At 34.4% G+C, this 23,103-nt stretch overlaps 1 protein-coding gene across 5 annotated transcripts in view; it reads right to left on the reverse strand.

The window, feature by feature from the left end:
* Positions 1 to 23,103, reverse strand: part of LOC115230030 (innexin unc-9-like) — a 593,624-nt gene that overhangs the window by 448,139 nt on the left and 122,382 nt on the right. For 3 of the 5 annotated variants that reach the window (XM_029800320.2, XM_029800289.2, XM_029800283.2), the window contains one exon: positions 6,693 to 6,949. The exons of the other annotated variants lie outside the window; for them this stretch is intronic. In XM_029800320.2, coding sequence (XP_029656180.1) covers positions 6,693 to 6,709 — 17 coding nt within the window. In that variant the 5' untranslated portion in view covers positions 6,710 to 6,949. The remainder of the gene's footprint in view (positions 1 to 6,692; positions 6,950 to 23,103) is intronic. 5 annotated transcript variants of the gene reach the window in all.

Below are 23,103 nucleotides of genomic sequence, written 5' to 3' on the forward strand. Positions count from 1 at the left end.
GATCGAGTTGGTTTAAATAAGCAACCTTTACCTAAAAAGAAAATATAATTAAAGAGAAGACATTACCTTCTTTAAAATCTGCTGAATAAATGTAATAATGATGATTTAAGTGTGATTGAGTCCATATATATTCTTTTAAATATTTCAGTCATTTGAATGTGGCCATTCTGGAACACCACTTGAAAGGTTTCATCGAAGAAAATGACCCTATAAACGGAAGCCTATTACTTATTCTATTCTTCTCTTTTGTCGAACCGCTAGATTACGGGGGGGGGGGCACCAACACCGGTTGTCAAGTGGACGTGGAGGGATAAACACAAACTCGCAGACACACAGACACAGGCACACACATGCACGTACACACTCACACACACACACACCACACACACACACACCACACACACACACACATCATATACGGCAGGATTCTTTCAATTTCCGTCTACTATAACCACTCAAAAGGCTTCGGTGTGCCGAGGCTATAGTAGATTGCACCTGCTCAAGTCGCGACGTTGCGGGACTGAGTCCAGAACCATACGGTTGGGAAGGAAGCTTCTTACCACACAGCTTCGCCTATATATTATATATATATATATATATACGGTCACACACATACACACATGTGTATATATACATGTGGATTAAATTTAAAGAAGTGAACCTAAATATCTATAATTATCAGTGCACACAATCCAAACAAATCCAAGCAAATTTTTATTATAAAGGCCATCTGTTTATCATATCGAAAATTTATGCGCCATTGACAAGAATGATACTGTGGTTTTTGTCTGAGAAAAAATCTCTTCACAAAGCCGTGTTAAAAACACAATATATATCGGAAGAAAATGAATATCGTCCCAGCAGCAGCAGCAGCTGGAAGTGTTAGACGTGTCTCAGGAGTGTTAGACGTGCCACGCCCTTTGAATGGGGTAGTCACATACATGAACGGAGTCTGTCACCAATATATAGCAAGCAATGAATAATACAATTGCTGAGACTACGTAAATTTGCCTTCTCAAAATAGACTCGGTGTACATAATTGAAACAGCGATATATTATAAACGTCACCTGTATATCCTATTTAGCGTATTTACAACATTGATAGGCTGTTCAGTACTGGGTCGGTGTTCGTCTCACTCTGATAGATTGTGCTTTCAACACAACGTGTTTGTGAAGATAATGTTTGTAATCATAACTACAGTCATGCTTGTCATTGACATATATACGTTATCTGTGATACAGAAATGACGTTCATATTATCTGGACGTTTTTCCTCTTTCTGACGAAGAACCATTTTCGAAACGTCATACACTAACTCTTTTTTCCATCTTATACTGAGCTCCAAGCTAATACATTCTATGTATGCGTCTTTAACTTTTTATCTTCTTATTTATTTTTTATTTTCGATGTTTCTATATGTGTGTGTTTGTACGTTATCTTGTATATTTTCTTCCCTTTTCTACAGCTTATGTGTTTGTGTGTGGTGTGTGTGTGTGTGTGTCTGTGTGTGTGTGCAGCATGTATATGTATGCTGATTCACAAATAAATTTACATCAGGTATTATACAACATACATTATTTATTTATTTATTAATATTATCTCTGACACTTGAAGATGTATCATACTTGCCAAATGGCGATCAAGATCAGATCCCCTTTGAGAATGGGAGGTACAATTTAGATTCAAGAATTCTCCAAAGTTGATACGTGATTAAGGAAAATGACAGCCTTTGTGTCTGGAGATAAGCGGATAGTCGTATACACGTATTTCTGACTCAACAGACGTCATCAGCAAACAATTGTTGGTTGATATTTCACATACCTGTATTTGTCTATATTAATACATGCTGTCGGTCATTCGAATTTTCTCTTTGCCCATGTTTTTTTTAATTTATGCAAATTACTTAGGTCATAAGTGTATTCTAATTTTCTTATCAGGTTTTCCAACCGCAAATGGTTGACAACTATTATCCTGAAGCAGGGTTAATCACTTGTACAGACTGTCCTTTTATCTCTCAACGAAACGCCTATCCTTTCCCTTAACGTAAACTTTGGAGAATTTTTGATTCTTGAGATCATCTTTTACTCAAATGGTGGTGGTCTTTATTATTATATCGTAATTATGATGCATCCTCTACAGGCGGAAATGTTTTCAATCAACCACTAGTCAATTGTGTATGGTATTTGACATACTCATATTTGTCTATGTTGTTGATAATACATGCTACTGACAATTTGAACTTATTTTTGTTTATATATACATGTTGTGTGTGTGTGTGTGTGTGTGTGGGGGGGGGTTTGTGTGTGTGCGCGCGTGTTTTATATATATATATGTTTATATATATATATATATATATATATATAATATATATATATATATATACATATTTATATGGACATACATATGTGTTTGGGTGTATATGTGTGTGTATATAATGCAATCTAATTCTTATTTAACAGGTCTCCCCCTATCTATATTTCTTTCCCATACCCTTTCTCTTGTATATTTTCTTCTCTTTTCTAGGGCTTATACGTTTATATTTACAATTATTTACAACTATTTGTTATGAATATTTAACATAATGAGAAGTGTAGCAAAGCACCATTCCCTAATGAAGCGTGCAAATATCAACATGGCTGCCTGAACTCTTTATGTATGCATGTACGTCACGTGACGCAGACTACAAAACTGATGCAACACAATATGATGCACAACATCCCACCTATAAAGGACAGTCGCAGGATGGGTCGAAGCGATCGTCGTACGGAATAAAGACTAATACCAAATCCATCTTATGCTTCCGTAATCAATTATCATATATGTATGTTTATGGAAGACCAGCAGTCGCCCGTACATACCGGCCTCTCCTCTCCACGCCACCAGTGTTATCCAAGGGAAAGGCTGATACAGCTTGGCACCTGTGACGTCGCAACTCATTTCTACTGCTGAATGGACTGGAGCAACATGAAATAAAGTGTCTTGCTCAAGAACACAATACACAGCGCGGTCCTGGATTCGAACTCACAACCTCACGATCGTAAGCTCGATGCTCTAACCACTGAGCCATGCGCCTTGTGCGGTATTTCGATACGCTAGAAGCACCATCCAAAATGTTCCCTTATTGTACACTCAACTGTCATCTAAAATCCAATGTATCATTGGATAAACTGTAACTGAACAGACGGGATAGCCATGGCTGGAATGTTTTTGATAATTGGTTTGCTCGATCAGGGTTGACTTACAGCTAAGCGATAACAACAGTAATTTATTGTCTGATGTGAAGATGACATGTAATCTCCAATAATCATTGTCAATTCTAAAATGATCACAGAGAGATATTAATAGTACATGGGAGTAGTGTGTAATAAAGATTTCAACCATGTAACTACGCTCTGCCTACTTCATAGAGAAATATATTACCGCTTACATTCATGGTTATTCTATAACAATTATTACTAATACATATTTCAAAGGTATGACAAGACTGCCCATTGTATAGACATATAAATTCTTATTTATGTTCATGAATGATCATAAGTATGCTATACTAATCATTACGAATTAATTTTCAGCGCGGTGGGTTAATAAAATCTAGAAAATGATGGGCAAATGATCTGATAAATTTAGATAAACACTCAACATCCTCAGTTAAAGCCTTTCGGTGATAATAAACAATATACTGGTCAAGCATGAGTATATTGTTAAACGTTCGCCCCACGGCTGTATGATTCCGGATTGGAGTCCATCGCGAGACAACTTGAGAAAGAATCTTATATATTAGGCTCTCGTTTAACTGTAACTTGTATGTGGAATCTCTGCAGCGGAAGATATGTCGTGCACGCACACACGCCACATGCACGCACGCACGCACACACACACATACAAACGCATACACATACAAACACACATACGCACTCACACAGAGCTTGAGTTGGTGGTGCAGTTCTTAATGATGTACCACAAAATATTTGATGCATCTAAATTTGCCGTCGATTTGGTGAAAAAAAAGCATAAACAAAAATACTGATGGCAGTTATCGGAAACTCTAAAAAGAGTACAGTTTCAAGTAATTAGGGTTTATCTTTGTGAAAAATTTAAATTTCGTAATTAGCAGAAAAATATGATCTCTTTCAGCAAGTAAGATGAGAGTTACGGCTTTATGAAACCTCATCAGGGAAGCATTAGTTATAGTTTTATCGTGTTCACATTTATCAATAGACAGGTTGAGAAATAGTTACAAAGATTTTAGAGCAGTATGATTTGCATATTTAGAAAAGGTGTACTGAGGAAAATATTAAATTTAAAACAAATGTTTTGCTTTTAATATCCTTTGTCCTAAGCCTACTGTAATTGAACAAACCTATTCTCAAGGACATTTCGACATCATCAAGAATACTTTATCTGGTGATTCCTGTAATTTTTTAAAGACAGCTTTAATATGCAGCAGATTTTGGTCGCCGCTTCATGCAAGACTTTATCGAGGCTCCTTCATACTTTCGTACATTTCTGAATGTTTGACTTATAGGTAAGCAATATGTTGAACACCTTGTAGATTTACTTAGTTGCTACCAAATATTATTCAAATCACATCCAAATAATCTAGGATTAGATATACGACTCTTGGATGGTTCAGTTCGTAACACCTTTGAACAAAAGTCTCCAAGGTCAAGATTATTTCAGGGCTGAATTACAGTAACAATATGCTGTTGTCTAAATTATAAACAGCAGTTTTTTTTGCCCGAATACTTTAATATCATCGTATTTCTACCAATGCAGATTACGATAATTGATAATTAAAACGATAATGCAATAATTTCTATCCGGATGGTAATTATGAGAATGACGATAATGTAATTATAGATTGATATACGATTCGGAAACTTTTCTGTTCGCCGATAGACATACGCCTATATAGTTTAATGTGCGATACATATTTCATATTTTAGGGTTTTAACTTGAACTGAGTAAAATATAAATGATGTAGATGTATCAGTACACTATAAAATCCGTTCTGCTCTCTTAATAGCATTTAAGTGGAGTCTTATCAAAATCCATTATATTTGAATACAAGATGAATTACGAAATTAATACAAGCACATGAAAAGCTTGCCTCGATCCATCATACATGCATATATAACAGAATTTATTTTGCTATGTATCCTCAAAAACTTAATTGACTGAAAGGGGTGTTTATGAGAGATTTCCTGTGATATTAATAAGTCCTATGTAGCATAATAAAATGAATCAGTAAGATTAATAATACTTCATAATTCAATTCCAGATTAATAATCCTGATACTAAAAGAATATATTATATTAAGTTCCGTGCATAATCTTTGGCAGTTTCTCTCGTTCCCTTGGAAGGGACATTGCTAAGTAGTTAAATACAAACTTCTTAAATGTATATATATATATATATATATATATATATATATAATATATATATATATATGTATGTATATATATATATATGTATATACGACAAGCATAATTTATACGATAATCAAAAATAATATTTCAAAGGCTAAATTTAATTGAGTTAAACATGCATATGTTTTACACCAAAATGTTTCATTTCTACTTCTGTAAGTCAGTATGCAACTGTGTACGTGCAATGGCATATATATACATCAATACATACATATATAAAAACATACATATGTACACAAATACTTACACAGAAATACAGAATATATGAATCGATTAAGGCCTGAAAATATGCCTTATTTTACATGATGTTTGAATAATGTTCATGAATGCCGGAGGTGTATGGATATGGTTAAAAAAATGTGATGCGTATGCTCAGTCAGTATTACTTAATGCTTGCGTGTGATGTTGATATATATTTATATATATTGTGGTTTTGGCCTCTCCCGTTTATTACTTGGTTGTCTATCAATCTGTCTAATTATCTATTCATCCATCTACCGATTCACGTAGCTGAACAAGTATTTAGACTTTGGTTGGCATATATAACGGAGATGTACTCGCATGGCAAGTGATTTGATATGAGATCGTGTGCTGGAACGAAAACAATTGCAGCGTGGAAGGTGTTTGTAAGCCATTTAAGAAACACACAAAAGCCGTTCGATTCACTTCAAAATTTAAGTTTAATTTGTCAAAATATTTTCGTCGCTAAAATCCGCGACCTGTTCACTGACAAAAATCCGTGCTGCATCTCATATATATGTATATATATATATATATATATATATATTCTAGCAAAAACTGTCCGACGAACGGCAACGTGAAACTCAGAGTAACAGGTTTTGTTGAATATTCTGCTGCTTTAAATAAAGTATATATATATATATATATATACATATATGTGTGTGTGTGTGTGTGTGTGTATGTATGCATGTAATATACATATATATATATTTATATATATATATATATGTATATGTGTATGTATACATGAATGTAGGTTTGTATGCCTGCGTGTATACATGTGTGTGTGTGTGTGTAATTGTGTGTGTGTGTGTGTGTGTGTGTGTGCTTGTGCGTTTGTGCCTGAGTATGCTTATCTAAGGACAGATATTAAAATATATAGACAGAAATATGTAGACAGAAAGATAGACAGACAGTAAAGTTAAAACAAGCGAGAGAGAGATTAATGTATCTGGTGTGAAATAATTTGTCAATAGATTTTAATATTGTCTGGGAACATATAAGTAAGGAAGGCGTGCTTACTGCCTGGAGGAGGGCATATTGGTGAGCAGCTATCAGACTGGATGACTCATTGAATGAACACACAGCAGTATGGGTGGCCCTGCATTAGCAGAAGGAGTAGAAGTAGTCCAAAGGTAAGCGGCGGCGACGGAGGCGGTAGCACCAGGTCTTGAAGCGTGGGTAAGTGTTGGAGGAGGAGACTCAATGTGATGCCAGTAAAAGATTCCCAGCTTCTCATGTTTCACAAGCATTTTCTGCTCCCCTTCTCCATGTTGTCTCTGTAATTCAATAAGACGGACTGAGTTGGATTTCAAGATGACGGCACCGTACCTGGAGACAGGTAAGTTTTTGGTAAGCATCTAGTTATGGACCCAACAGTTTTTTAAGGAAACACGATTCTGGTGACGTTCACGAGGAAAACAACTAAAAAAAGGAACAACTAGGTACGACAAAGCGGTTAGCAATGAAAAGGATGAACTACAAATGGATCATTGAAGGTTAGTAACAAGGGTAAATTGGTTAAACGTTAACAAGGAACAAAAAAAAAATCACATACACTATAATATACAACTTAATGTACAAAGGAAAAGACACACAGGAAGCAAGGATGATGCGGGTATCACAAATTACTGATAATGATTTTTTTTCTAATATAGCGATGGATGGATGTGCAGAAGTGGTTTGATAAATTAAATGTAATTTCCATACATTATTGGAAATGCTTTATGTGTAAAAGTAATATTTAGAAAGGGGTGATTGGGTAACGATGAGAATAAAAATAGGAAAAGTGTTGAAGAACAATCACAATATGGCAAAAGGAATAATGAGAGAAAAATATAATGACGAAAAATAATTGAGATAATTAATGAGGAAAAAATGAGAATTGAAATTATTCTTAAAGAGCAAAGAGACAAAACCAGAGACAAGAACAATTCTTGTAAAAGAAGAAAATTGAGAAGAGAGAGGTGGGTTATAGAGAGGGAGACGGGGGAAAAAGAATATGGAGTAAGGAGTAGAAGATGAAAGAAAAGTAGAACGAAAAGTGTTTATATTTGATAGAAACGAATGGAATAATACAAATAATGAATGAGAAAAAGAAGGATGATCAGTAGAGTAGTAAAATGTGTTAATTAATAATAAAGAGAAAGTTGTGTAAATTAATATAGAATAATGAAAGCTAGAAGATGATTAAAATGTAAATGTAAAAACATAGATAAAGATTTATGAGTAAGCTTAGCACAGCTATGAGGAAAATATGAAAAATGGGTAGGCGGAATGCATTTATGTATATATATTAAATATGTATACCATATAAAAATGAATAAGGAAAAACGATAGTGAGGCTAAAGCTGAGAAGATATGATATAAAATATAAGACAATTTGATAAAACAACACCATTAAAATGATAAATATTAAAACATGTAACTGAACGTTTTAAGATAGATTAAACTCATGTTTTCTCTAGAATTCTACAGTCATGCCTTTCTCATAGAAAATATCATCCATGCCGGGTTATTCGAATCAAATTTAATCAAATTAAGTGGAAACTATCATTTGGTAAGAGATTATAAAAGATATTTATTCATTAAATCTAATTAAACGTGAATATCGTAAGTAAACGAATAAATAGGACATTGTCTTAAGTAAAATCTTCATTAAAAAAGGGATCCACCCTCAGCTCCAGCTGTTTTATATGTGACACTAAATAGAACATGATGAACCTTCTATATATATGTTAAAGTTTATTTGAGTGGCAAACATAGGGTAAAAGTTGACAACCATTCATGGATTCTTAGGTCATTTCATATCACCCTACAAACAAACAAAACAACAATGGCAACCCACACACGGACACAGATAGAGAGAGAGCGAGAGCAAGAGAGGAAGAGGAGAGAGAGAAGGAGAGAGAGAGAGAGCGAGAGAGGAAGAGGGGTAGAAAGAAAGAGAGAGAGAAAGAATGAGTGAGAGGCACCCACACACATACGCACAAATAGACAAACAAGAAAAATGAACAGACAAATAGATACATAAAGAAATTTCACGAACGTGCTCGCAACTCCAGTCACGACAATACTCTTGCATATATATATATACATATATATATATTATATATTATATATATATAATATATATATTATATTATATATATATATATATATATATATATATACTAACCGACTCTAACTGTTATAATTGTCATCATAATAGACACGAAAACGTCAAAGGGATTTGAAGCAATAAAGAGACAGAATATATATATATATATATATATATATATATATATACACACACATATTGTGAGTGAAAGCACATATGTGCACACGGTAAAATCTGGTGGCTCAATTCGTAGCCTGGATGATTGTACGTATGGACAAAATTTGAGTAATGATACAGGACACCAGCTTGTTTTACATAAATTTCTAGAGACGTGGTATATATACGCGGTTAGTCGAAGGTCACTCGACAGCAAATCAAAATTCCATAAATACTATCTATAATTATGTATTCACAAGAACGGAAAGATATGTAATTCAAGAAGTACTTCATTTTGAACAATTTTCAAAATGTTTCATATTTAGATGCTTTTATTAAATTCATTCAGTTGTTAAATATAAATAAATTTTGGATTTAAATGGCTTTGATTTACTATTAGCTGATCTTTGCCAACCCTGTGGAGACAAAAGGTTTGTTATAAAAATCTGCTTCGTCACGGGTCTTCAAAGCAAGAAACTATTACTAGTTTGTATCTGTATATTGTGTGCATGATATTTATCTTTCACTGGATAGAGTTCTCATTTTGCAGATCTTGCCTTCATAGATCAGTAATCTATCTATCTATCTATCTATCTATCTATCTATCTATCTATCTATCTATCTATCTATCTATCTATCTATCTATCTATCTATCTATCTATCTATCTATCTATCTATCTAAAACAGAGAGTTACTTAATTGCAAATAAATGTGTTAACATGTGACATTATTGACCGAGGATATCGTGGTCTTCTCCGTAGGCTTTTCTTTTCACAGATAAACCTTATCTGTTTTCCCCTTTACACTTTACATCATGACATTCCTGTGATACACGATCCCTATTGATCGGTTTTTTTACGATCCCTTTTGATCGAAAACCTATCCACTTTTTTTTCCTCCTCCCCAAAAGAAAAGCTCTACTTTGTAATTTGTCCCGTCTGTGTTCAGCCCTGTGTGGCTAATAAAGAAACGTATCTATCTCTCAAATGATTACATGATAGAGACGAGACATTTGCATAGCTCGTAATGCATGAGGTCTAAGAATACATATGATGTACGAATTATTGTGGTGTAAAAATTGATCTAGGATAAGAATGCCTCAGGTGTAAATTAAGTATAACATAAAAACACATGTAGCGTAAAAAAGATATGTGGTATAGACATACGTATACATAAGTGTGATAGCACGTGAATATTTGAAACTGTAAGCCCGAAATCTAATTGATATATAAGCTTAAATACGACGTATTCGAGAACGCCATTAACTGATAGATTCTTGAAGACTTGGATGACTATCTCATCTCGTAGATCAGACGATATTCAGAAACAGTAAATATATGCTTTCCCACAGAATTACTTCATGACGGCAGATAATATTGTATATGTGGTTGCATTTGTATGTTTAATAAAAAATGTTTCAGTGCAGATTTGAAATTAGACGCTTTGTTTTAACAATAGAATTTGCGGTACCTCGAGATAACGAATAGAATAATATCGCCATATTTTAGATTAATCGCGGCTAACGTGTCGTCTCCTTCGAAGCATTCGAAAGATAGTCGCGGAGGTTTCTTATTAAAATCCAAACAACATTGTGAATATATCAGCTTGATTATATACAGAGGAAGGCATAACCTCATTTATTTAGTCATGTCATTATAGCGTGGTTTATAAATGAATATTACGGAGATGTACTTGCATAGCAAGTGACCTGATCTGAGATCGTGTACCAGAACGAAAACAATAGCAGCGAGGAAGGTGTTTATAAGCCATCTTTGCAAACTAATTTAAATATGTTAAATTCAGAGACCTTCCTCCTTCCAAACTTCGGTTGGAAGGATCTGTCCAGCCCAAGATTATGGTGCATAGTGTTTGTTCAATGAGTGACGCGGCGGGATCGAAACTGGCATCTGATAGGTGCAAAATCAAATATCTGAACCATAAACATCCCTACGCCGACGATTGAATATTTAAATATATGTTCCACATAGCCCGTATGTATATCGATTCTGTTGTAAGGAAAATGTGTTAATAAGCTATAATCCATGTTTCTAACATAGATTTATCTAATGGCACAACAATGAGACATCCGAATAATTGCACATCAATTTACATTTTTGTAAAATGTTGCTTATTTAACATTTCATAGTTACTCCCTTACCATATCGACATCATCTCCTTTCCTCCTGTCTCATTACCGCATGCTAACTACCCACACAAACTCTCTGTTTATAAATCTATGTATCTGTCTATCTTTTCCTCTCTTTTTCCCACATCGCTTTCTTTCTAAGCCCCTGTCAATAACTCATTCTCTCTCTCACGCAATGTCTGTCTCTCCTTAGCTATCTCTGTCTCTCCTTAGCTATATATGTCTCTCCTTAGCTATCTCTGTCTCTCCTTAGCTATCTCTGTCTCTCTACGTTTCCACAGTGGATGAGGTGTAGTAAAACATTGAAACATACAGTGAGAGAAAGAGAGAGTGAGAGAGAGAGCCGAGAAATGGGAAGAGAGAGACAGATAGACAGAGAGAAAGAGAGAAAAAGTTACAAAGACAAAGAGAGAGTGAGATAGTGTATGCATGTATATATTTTTGGATATGCATATATGCATACATAAATAAGCGTGTATATTCACACATTTCGTACACCATACATCCATACATGGCATGCGGAAATAGGAAAATATCATAAATCCCAATAAATTTAAAAACCGGAATGTAAAAATACAATATTCCTCTCACATACAACTGCATCTAGACACTGATACCAACATATAAGCACGCGCGTGCAACCACACACACATGCACACACACGTGCACACACACGTGCACACACACATATGCCACCACCATTGTTATCAACAAAAGGCATGATCAAATTCCAATGGCCATGCACAATAGTAACCGACTTCTTTACAGAAAGACTTGAAATAATTTAAAAAGTGAAAATAACACACGTATACATATGTCTATAATTATATATATATATATATATATATACATATGTAGGTATGTGTGTGTGTATGAGTGCGTGCGTGTGTTTACACAGATGTATATATATGTGAATATATATATATATATATAACAGTGTATTACATAATTGTACGGTGGCGGATGTAACTATAGAAAGATACATTTGTTATATTTTTTATATTCTACAATACTCATACTCCATTACGAAGCAATGAGGATTTCTCCATGTTTTCAGAGATTTGCTAAAAATGGCTTACAAGTCAACCTCAAATCAATCGCTCTCTCATCTTAAAACAAGTACTTGGAGATTTTGGAAAATGACAAATTGGAGAAAGAAATGACAGAAAAATTTAAGGTGAAGTACTTGCGCAGACTGAGACTGATCCATAAGTCGAAATTAAATGGACAGAATAAGATTGAAGCTATCAACACCTGGGTGGTTTCACTCCTTAGATATGAGCAAGGGTAATCGCATGGACAGTAGACGAACTAAACAGCTTAGACAGAAAGACAAGGAAGTTGCTAGCTAGATATGGGACACTCTACACAAAAAGTGACACAGACAGACTGTATGTACCAAGAAAAAGAGGGAGAAAAGGACTTATTGGATGCGAACACTGCATTAAAGCAGAAGAAAACAACATATCCTGGTATGTAAAAAATGCCACAGAACCGCTATTATTAGAAGGTCAGGCTTGTGGTCAGGCTTGTGTAGGATGAAAGATTGCAAAGATAAAGCAAAGTACAAGAAATTGAAAACCTGTCATATCTATCGACTTTTCTTTCATCTCTATCGCATTCCTTGTTGTCAGCTGGGCATGCTGTATCTATGATCCAGCTTAGTTTGTTTTCTTTCTTAATTAACACTATGTCTGGCTTCCTATTCTCTATCTGATGTTCGCACTGAATAAAAAAATCCCATAGGATCTTTGCATTATCATTTTCGATGATGACTTCAGGTTTATGGTCGTACCAATTTTTTGCTCTGTCAAGTCCACACTTGTTGCAATGTGTCCAGTGGACAAGCCTTGCTATATGGTCGTGATGTCTCTTTTATTCCTTCTGGGCTAGTGGCGTACATTGGCTGGTAATACGCCATACGGTTTCACCGTTTTATCCACAGATTCTGCACTTATCACTTTCTGCTGTGTTATCTATACTGTATTTTATGTAGTTTGTTCTTAGTGCTTGCTCTTGGTCAGCATAGATTAGAGCCTCCGTTTCCAGTATTGAATAACTTTTAGTCATCTACAACCATCTTTTTTATATGTCTATCTTATCATCAACATCTCCATAAAATTGTCCATGCATTCTTTTCTTTACGCACCTATTTTCAGTTTCATTCGTTATCAATTGCTTGTACAGTGCTTTATCTTTGCAATCTTTCCTCCTACACAAGCCTGACATTCTTGTTGTTGTTGTTGTTGCTCTTGTTGTTGTTGTTATTATTATTATTATTATTATTATTATTATTATTATTATTATTATTATTATTATTATTATTATTATTATCATTATTATTATTATCACGTTAGAGCACGTTTGTGAAAAGCCCTGTAGCCAGTAACGAAGAACAACACTCTTGAGCATGTTCTTCTGACCTGTTTTCAGATCGATCGTCGACATTCTCTATTTGTGGGCAAGATTAATATGGGTTCTCATTTTCATAGAGAGAGAGAGAGAGAGCTGGATGTGTAGCTATATATATATATAGTACAAACGGAAAATAAGGTCACTCGTTACATCTTTATTTTATTTTTAGTTCTTCTCTACACAATTGTGTCACATGTCGATACATGACGCCCAACCGAATCGAAATCATGAAAGTATATGAGTTTTCACGGAGTTCAAAATACTGGATTAAAAAATACAGAAAAAAAATCCCATAAACAGCAGAATAAATGTGTGTACGCGGTAGACATTTCTATGGAGATTTGTACGAGAACGGTACAAGTGAGACGTTTTGCAAAAACAACAATGAGGCAAAACCCGCATACACGCAGACGTATTCACACACACACGCACACACAGAGACATACAGTCGGGCGCACACATACACACTTTCATTTATCAAATAAAAGCAACGATGGAAATTTGAATGTAGAAGTAGTTTCATCTTTCTTAAACAATTTATATAATATACGCACTTTGAACATTTAATATTTAGCTAAAAAAATGTTCCAGCGACAACATTTTATGTCAACACAGCTATTTTCTACATGAAATTGTCACATAAGCGTGCAATGCAGGACAAGGAAGGTGACTAATCTTGCCTTAAACCATAAAAGCTTTCTTTGTGCCCTCGAAGGAAAGAGCTAAAAACAGCTCTCGATGATACGTGGAATACAATTTACACTGGATGAAGGTGAGCGTATTGCACAATATAAATTATATTAAAACTCGTAGACAGGTCGAACAGATAAGATCAGTAATTGAGTCATATACTTGCCAATCCATAAACTAAACAGACAATATTTGAAACTAATACATATTTCTTTACTAACCACAAGGGCCTAAACACAGAGAGGACAAACCAGGACAGACAAACGGATTAAGTCGATTATATCGACTCTAGTGCGTCACTGGTACTTATTTAATCGATCCCGAAAGGATGAAAGGCAAAGTCGACCTCGGCGGAACTTGAACTCAAAACGTAACGACAGACGAAATATCGCAAAGCATTTCGCCCGGCGTGCTAACGTTTCTGCCAGCTCGCCGCCTTTCAATATTTGAAACTATTACCACGTGGGTCAATGACATGCATGGGGACATAAACCTCTGGACGGTGGTCAACTTCGTTGCACTATATGGATTTGTGGTCAATACTGAAACGAATTTTGACAATTATGTGATCGAACGAGGTTGATGACTGCAAAACTACAAAACCATTCCGGAATTCTATTCTCCAACCGCAGTCGACAGAAAACTTTTATGGGCTGTGGCAGAGAATAGTGGGCCCAGCTACAACTCTTTTGGGAGTGATTGTTATTTAAGTGCTTTCTGCCCCGAAGGGCCGGAAATGCTAAATAAAAATGGTAGTTATAATAGCAGTAGTCGGCAGCTGTAGATTCTATGGCACCAGGAGCTGGCCAGAAAACCGAAGGATCCTTATATCTAGCAGCGCCGCCCAAGTTTGATAACCTGATTATGAAGAAGTGGAAAGTAAACATAGATGGCAGGTAGTTGGAGAGTGAGGAATAAACAAAAAAGAAAAAAAGGAATGAAAATACACCCCACCATACTACAAATATAAAGAAAACACCCCAAGATAAGACAGCATAGGTGTGTGACGGAGCTTAAATCTCCTACCAAAGTCAAACAGAAGTTCATAGTTCGACGCTTAAACAAACGTAGAAATGTTCGAATTTATATATAAAAAAAAAATAAACGATTGCGAGAGATATGTTGTCTAATGATGACTATGGGTACCTTAGAGTATAGCGATTTCCAATTGCTGGTAGGGAGCTAGATTTATGGAGTGCGTGTCAAGGTATTATTTCTTTATCTTTATGTCCTTTTCTGTTATATTTACGTTTCCATTCTGAAGTTTTTCCCTAAATCATAAACAAGTTACGAACTGACTCAAGTTTTGTTTTAAACACGAATGAAAAGGAAACAATATTATGTGACAAAATGATTGGAGAGACGATATCTTCGATTACAAATTTGTTGCTTTCAATTGTTTAAATTATAGCATTATTAATTAATTTAAGTCAAAATAATGAATATCTACAATATAATTTAATGAACGGTAATTTTCTTATCTAATTTACAACTTCATCTCTCACAAACTTGTTTTATGTTTTGTAAATAAATACAAAATAAATATAAATTAAATAACACAAAAGCAGAAAGAAACTACTTTATCACAGACAAAATATTTGTTCGTTTTGTTATGTGCTATACATTTTATATAATTCTATTTCTATGTACGTCAATCATTGGAAGTATTTTACTGCGGAAACTTGCAAGAAAAATTTCCGGATGTCAATGCTATTTGAATTGAATCATTTCCTATGCTATTTTTTTTTTATATCGAGACGAAAATAATTTGAAATGTAAAATTATATACATTTAGTATTTTCTTATATATATATATATATATATATATGCACATGTAGACACACACTCGCACACGCGCACACACATAGACACACGCAGACACACATACACATACTTGTATATATAAACACATATATACAATTTTAAACAAAATTCTACTGTAAACTAATAAATATATATTTTGGATTAAATTTTAATTAATTTATATAGAATCTAAAACCAGGGTGTAGTTCACAACGGATTACACTGAGCCATTTCAGTTTTACTTAAAGGAAGGCATTATTGCATTTTATTTGACATGTGAGGTAATAAAGTAGATTACATTATACTTGTACAGTAAACCACTTAGATGTTTAAAATAATTTCAAATAAATATATATTTCCTCCTTCAACCTTTTTAATGGAACTAGGTTCTAGTTTCTGCATTCCCGTAACTTTTAGAATTTTCCAATTGTTAGATTTATAATATTTCAAAGTGGAATTGTTAAATTCATTGGCAGTCTAAACAATCTTTCGTATTATCCATTTGACTATGGATTTATTTGTAATGGATAATGTGATTGATTGTCATTCAAACATTTCTCAATGGAATTTCCAACGTCAATGGAGGGAATTGTCTTTAATCAGAAATCGAAAACGGGGTAGAGCGTCATTTCCCAGGGAAGCTATTGCATTTTATTGTTATTACCATGAAAATACAAGCGATCTACTCCAGCATAAAAAAAGGATTTTAAATGTTCTAATACATTTGCATTCCTCGCAATTTTATAATGGAGACGGCATTTGAATATGCAAATCAAAATTGAGGGAAAACATCAGTGAGCAGATATCAAGTTAAACAATAGAATCGGATTCCTTTTACCGTGAAGTATTGCGATAGAGATTATAGTTAAGATTGTGATTGCTGCTATCAGAGCATTATAATAGATTACAGCTAAGGTTCAGTTTGCTGAGACGAACGTACAACTTATGGATTATTCTTGCGTTTAGTGTTACTGTTTATATATTATATATTCTCTCAAGGTAATCTGACGGCTAAAATGCGGAACTAAAGCACATTTACTGACATAAATACCAACTATATCAGTTCAACTAAAGAAAAATGTATCGACCAAACACATTTCATTTTGACTAAATAATATTTAGAGCAGTTGAATATTTTCAAAGTTATTGTCCACGAATTAACAATGCAATATGGACGACATGATGGTCAAATGAAAGGGAAAAAAATCGGTTGGCATAAAAAAAAAAACAGATTTATTGCTGTGTATGAATATTAGGTTGTGTTTAGAATTTTGTCTGTGTAAACTAGATTGGAGATGTGCTGTACCAATTTTACCATTATCGTAACATTTTTATGAAAATGTCTTTCTAAAAACATACTATCTGATGTATATAATGTCGATTGTTATTGAAAAACTATATATAAATGGTTCTACTTCTCCAGAGAAAATACTCAAATATATACATAAAGGGCAGCAAGTAAAAAGAATATTTAAATATTCGTACATCAAAGTTATTATTAATGAGGTCTGTTATATTATTTCCACTTTTTCACCTTAACACGATTGTTTTTCTTTGTCTATTTTTAACAGATTTTAAGCAACCGACTTCAATTATTTAGTGAGAGAAATCAAACTATATTTTTCCCGGATTTTTAACATTGATGTGATTAATGAAACAAATAAGAAAATAGACATGCCATACTGTAACGTCCTAAAATAAACGTATTTGCATACACATCATATGTATGTATGTATGTATGTATGTATGTATGTATGTATGTATGTATGTATGTATGTATGTATGATGTATGTATGTAGTATGTATGTATGTATGTATGTATGTATGTATGTATGCATGTATGTATGCATGTATGTATGTATGTATGTATATATATATATATATATATATATATATATATATATATACACACTCATACAGATAATTTAATATGCATAGAAACTATATATATGTAGGACGGTATATGTATATATATGTATGTAAGTATGTATGTATGTATATACAGGCCCGCCAGGAATGGATACAGAGTTTATATACGTACAATACATATATATGCAGTCGACATTTTCTCTCTCTAGTCACTTGTCTTGCCAAAATTCATCGACATACACCTGAGATCACAACCTACGGGTTGGTAAACATTACATGATGGGGTATGGGGGCATATGTCTGGGAAAAGACGAGGGATCTTCTTCGACCATGATTCGGTTCAATCAAGTTTGTTCAACTATAAAATACATCGGTGACAGCGAGAATGACATACAAAACAAATATGTACCGTAAATCCTCGATTATAATCCGCATTTTATTCCCCAAAATTTAAAGCTCAAAATCCCTAGTGCGTACTATATACGAGGTTAAAAATGAAAATTATTTTCCAAGCAATGTCCGAGTCTCTATTTGCTGTCCGGCAATGTTTATTCAGTCACATTTTATGATGTCGGGCACGAAAATACCTTAAGCTAAGCCCGAAAGCATGAAGTCATAAAAGAACCATCCATAACATGCAGTAAGCAACATTTATTAAACGTTATTACTGTTATTACTGCTATTTCTTTATTTTCTGCATACAAAATGCACAAAAAAACTACACGTTTGCATTATGTTATATATACAATAATAATAAAGGAGGTTACCGTATACATTTTTACAAACCAAGGACGTTATATAGACCTTGACTCAAGTTAGAGAAGGGGTGCGTATTATACACACGGTTTAGGTTTTTCAGAGGTACAGCCCCCCAAAAATCGCCTGTGTATTATATTCAAGGGCGGACTATACTCGAGGATTTACGGTATATATTATAGAACACATCATTTGGCTTAAAGTTCAGTATATCTGCAAATGATCGGAAATATATATATAAAAAAACGAACCAAAAGAAAGAAACACATTTCAAATTTCTTGTTATTTTATTACTCTTCTTTGGATAACAATACGGAGGCCAAATAAAATTTTACGAAGCTACGGTTTTGTAACACCTCACACAAAGCAAAATGTTTGTATGGGGTTATTCTTTGCACAACAACATACACACACACAGATACAACCTCTCATGCACACGCGTAGGCAGACGTGTATCGACGCGTATACAAAAGAAACATTTCGTATATATAATTATGTGCTGCCAGTTGTATATGAATTCAACTTTTTGTCTATCTGTATGTCTATCTACCAGCTATCTAACACAGTCATCTAATCTGTTCACACACACACACGCACACACACACACACACACGCACACACCCATATGTATTTTGTATATCTATCTACTTATCTATCTACACACATACACACACACATATACATATACATCCATCCATAGATACATACATACACACACACATATATATATGTATGTATATATATATATATATATACATATATATACTTATATACATATATATATTACTTATGCATATATATATGTGTATATATATACATATATATATACATACATATATATATTAATATGCATATATATATATATATTACATATGCATATATATATATATGTATATATATACACACACGCATATATATATATATGTATGTATGTATGTATGTATGTATGTATTTCATATGCATGTATGTATAATTGCAGGTGCCATATATTCGTACATTCGTGATACATGCATTACTATCTATTTGGAATATTTACCTAGCCGGTGCCATGTCCCTCTTACTAGCCATCTGGATGGAAAGAATAAACTACGGTGCGTAAAGACAGCTATATTAGATCCTACTGCCAGCGAAACACCGATGATAGTTAAGCATACCACATCAACGAGAATCTGAATGAACATCAGTGCTTACTTCCCGGTGTATATAAATAAGCCAAGGCATCCCCGCTTACAAAATATACCACTCTATTACACATTAGATTCTATATAAAGTACGCTATGGATGTAGCACAGTCGTTGCTCTCTGTTTCATCTAATCATTCGTTGTGGCTTTTTTAACTGGCAGGAAATTGCTTTTATTGCCCTGCCAATGTTTTAGTACGTTGTTTTCACTCATCTTCAACTAATACTGAGAAAAGAGAATAATTATGTCTGATATGATTGTACACCCGATGCACACAGCCACTCATATGCGAAGACACACATACACAAACACACATGGACTCCCGGTTATCTCTCTGTCTGTCTATCTATCTATCTATCTATCTATCTATCTATCTATCTATCTATCTATCTATCTATCTATCTATCTATCTATCTATCTCTCTCTCTCTCTCTCTCTCTCTATCTATCTATCTATCTATCTATCTATCTATCTATCTTTCTCTTTGTATATGTCTGTCGGTGTGCCCATGATACAATGTACGCAAGAAAACATTCATTGCTAAACAAATAATATATAAGAAAGGAACCATTAGACATATAACTTCGTCACATACGAAGTCTGGTACGCCAAAAATTCGGAGTCACACTCGAACTTTGCCTTTTAAAAATCAATAAATTTATAGCCTAAGAAGTCCTCCATCATATAACGTTATATATATATATATATATTAGAAGAAATATACTCAGAAAGCTGATACGAAGATAACAGATCCAATCCATTATTGGAACGGTAAAAATTTGTAAAACTTTCCAGAAGTTAACCCAAACATGAAAACACAAAGAGAAAACACAACAACACGAGGACGTGGAACAAGTATAGTGTTATTGGACGTTTAGTAAAGGAATGAAAGAATAAAGATTTAACGTTTCGAGCGGAGCTCTTCGTCAGAAACATAGAAAAGGAAAGATCCAAGGAAGGGAAAACGGAGGAAAAATCGTCAACGATACACACGCGGTCACATATTGAATGACATACATACATACATACATACATACATACATACATACATACATACATACATACATACATGCTTACATGCACGCACGCACACACACATGTAAATAGATAGATAGAAAGCCTGATATAGATTTTAAAACTCTCCTGTTATGAATCACGGATTTTATATGCTCAATCCTTTCCCGTGCAATTAAAATCTATATGGTTAGGTATTCCATAGATCTAAAATATGCTAAAACAATTGCTTAGGGTGGGTTATTTGGAAGATTAGATGACAGAAGCCACCGATGTAATTTTCCCAAGTGTTTCTACAGTTGTTTCGATGACGTAGATGAAAAGAAACATACTCACCATCCCCATAATTACTTTAGAATACGTAATTAGTAAGTAATGAACTAATTCAACTGAATGTGACGAGTAAATCATATCATGAGAAATATCTTTTACCTATCTTCGTAACATTATTATTATTATTATTATTATTATTATTATTATCGTTATTATTATTATTATTATTATTATCATTATTATTATTGTTGTTGTTGTTGTTCAGGTCACTGCCTTGAATCGAATTTGGAATCTTGAGGTCGGTAGCCCGCGCTCTTAACCACTACGTCGTTTGCCAGTGGCGTAGTTGTTAAGAGCACGGGCTACCAACCCCAAGATTCCAAATTCGAACAACAAAAACAACAACAACAATAATAATAATAATGTTGACAAATAACTTGGAATGAGAACCCAGGATCGAAATTTCCCCAAGAGAGCTGAAGAAGGCTGGAGGGTATATCAATCGAAACGTTGTGTTAACAACAAACAAGATGAGGAAAGATATCCGTTGAATGTAAATAATGTACATAATTCGTTATCATTTAAATATAGAACTGTGACATGTTGTACTGCTTGGCATTCGTCCTGGAAGCACCATGCCATACAAACAGGAGAACCCAGTCAGGAGTTTGATTCCACATGGTTCAGAGTTCACTCACGCTGCGTAGTCCCTTGGGCAAGTGTCTTCTACAGGCTCAGGCTAACCAAAGTCTAATCACTGGATCTGGAGGATGGAAACTGAAAGAAGCCCTCAATTATCTTTATATATACATTATCTTTATATATGTGTGTGTGTTTGTTCTCGTGTTTTTGTCTTTGTCCCCTAGCCACCGCTTGGCAAACGAGGCTGGTGTGTTTAGGTCGCAATAACTTAGCAGTTCGGGAAAAAGGGGCGATATAGAATAAGTACCAGACTTAAAAAAAAAAATAATAATAATAAATAAAAGCACTGGTATCTATTCATTCGACTAAAATTCTTCAATGCGATGCCCCAGTATGGCCGCAGTGCTAAGGACTGAAACAAGCGAATGAATAAAAGATGTCGTGACCCTCTACACGAGATTGGAAATAAATTTGAAAGCAACAGAGAGGCACACACAGACATACACACGCATACACACACACACACACACACACACACACACACACACACACACATACACACACACCACTCTAATGCTCACAAATATTTGTGCATTATCTCTCTCTATATACATTCATCCACATATGTGAATTCCCTGTCTGGAATTTTCATACATACTCACCTTGTCTCTGATCACGGACTGTCCAGTGTATGGAGATTCTAATCTATCACTTAATATATCCCAGAAACACCTGTAAGGTATCAAATAATCAATTAATTAATTAATTACCTCAAGTTCACCTTACTCTATTTAAATATTCGAAAGGACTTGAGTCACTGCCTTGCGTTGGTTTTTGTTGTCCTCTAATATATACATACAAACGGGGAACCCTACTACGGTTTCCCAATCATAGCCCTTACACAGCGTATCTATTCACTTAGATCACCAGTGAATAAAACCCACACACGCACGCACACACACACGCACATGCGGACACTTAAATGGAGGTATACAGTCGTTTGCATATAAAGATGCACACACACATACACACAGACAGACAGATAGACAGGCAGACAGACAGTCAGACAGTCAAACAGACAGACAGTCAGACAGACACACACACACACACTCGCACACACTGATTCACACAAACACGTCATTTTCATTAAGCGCCGTTAGAATACATCTTTTCCCCCCTACGACTCAATCGTTATCACATATAAATACAGGCGGCCTTTTGTGGATGATTATATTTCTTTACTACCCACAAGGGGCTAAACATAGAGGGGACAAACAAGGACAGACAAAGGTATTAAGTCGATTACATCGACCCCAGTGCGTAACTGCTACTTTATTTAATCGACTCCGAAAGGATGAAAGGCGAAGTCGACCTCGGCGGAATTTGTA

The sequence above is a fragment of the Octopus sinensis genome, linkage group LG2 (genome assembly GCF_006345805.1).
Source record: "Octopus sinensis linkage group LG2, ASM634580v1, whole genome shotgun sequence".
In the NCBI taxonomy this organism is placed as follows: Eukaryota; Metazoa; Mollusca; class Cephalopoda; order Octopoda; family Octopodidae; genus Octopus; species Octopus sinensis.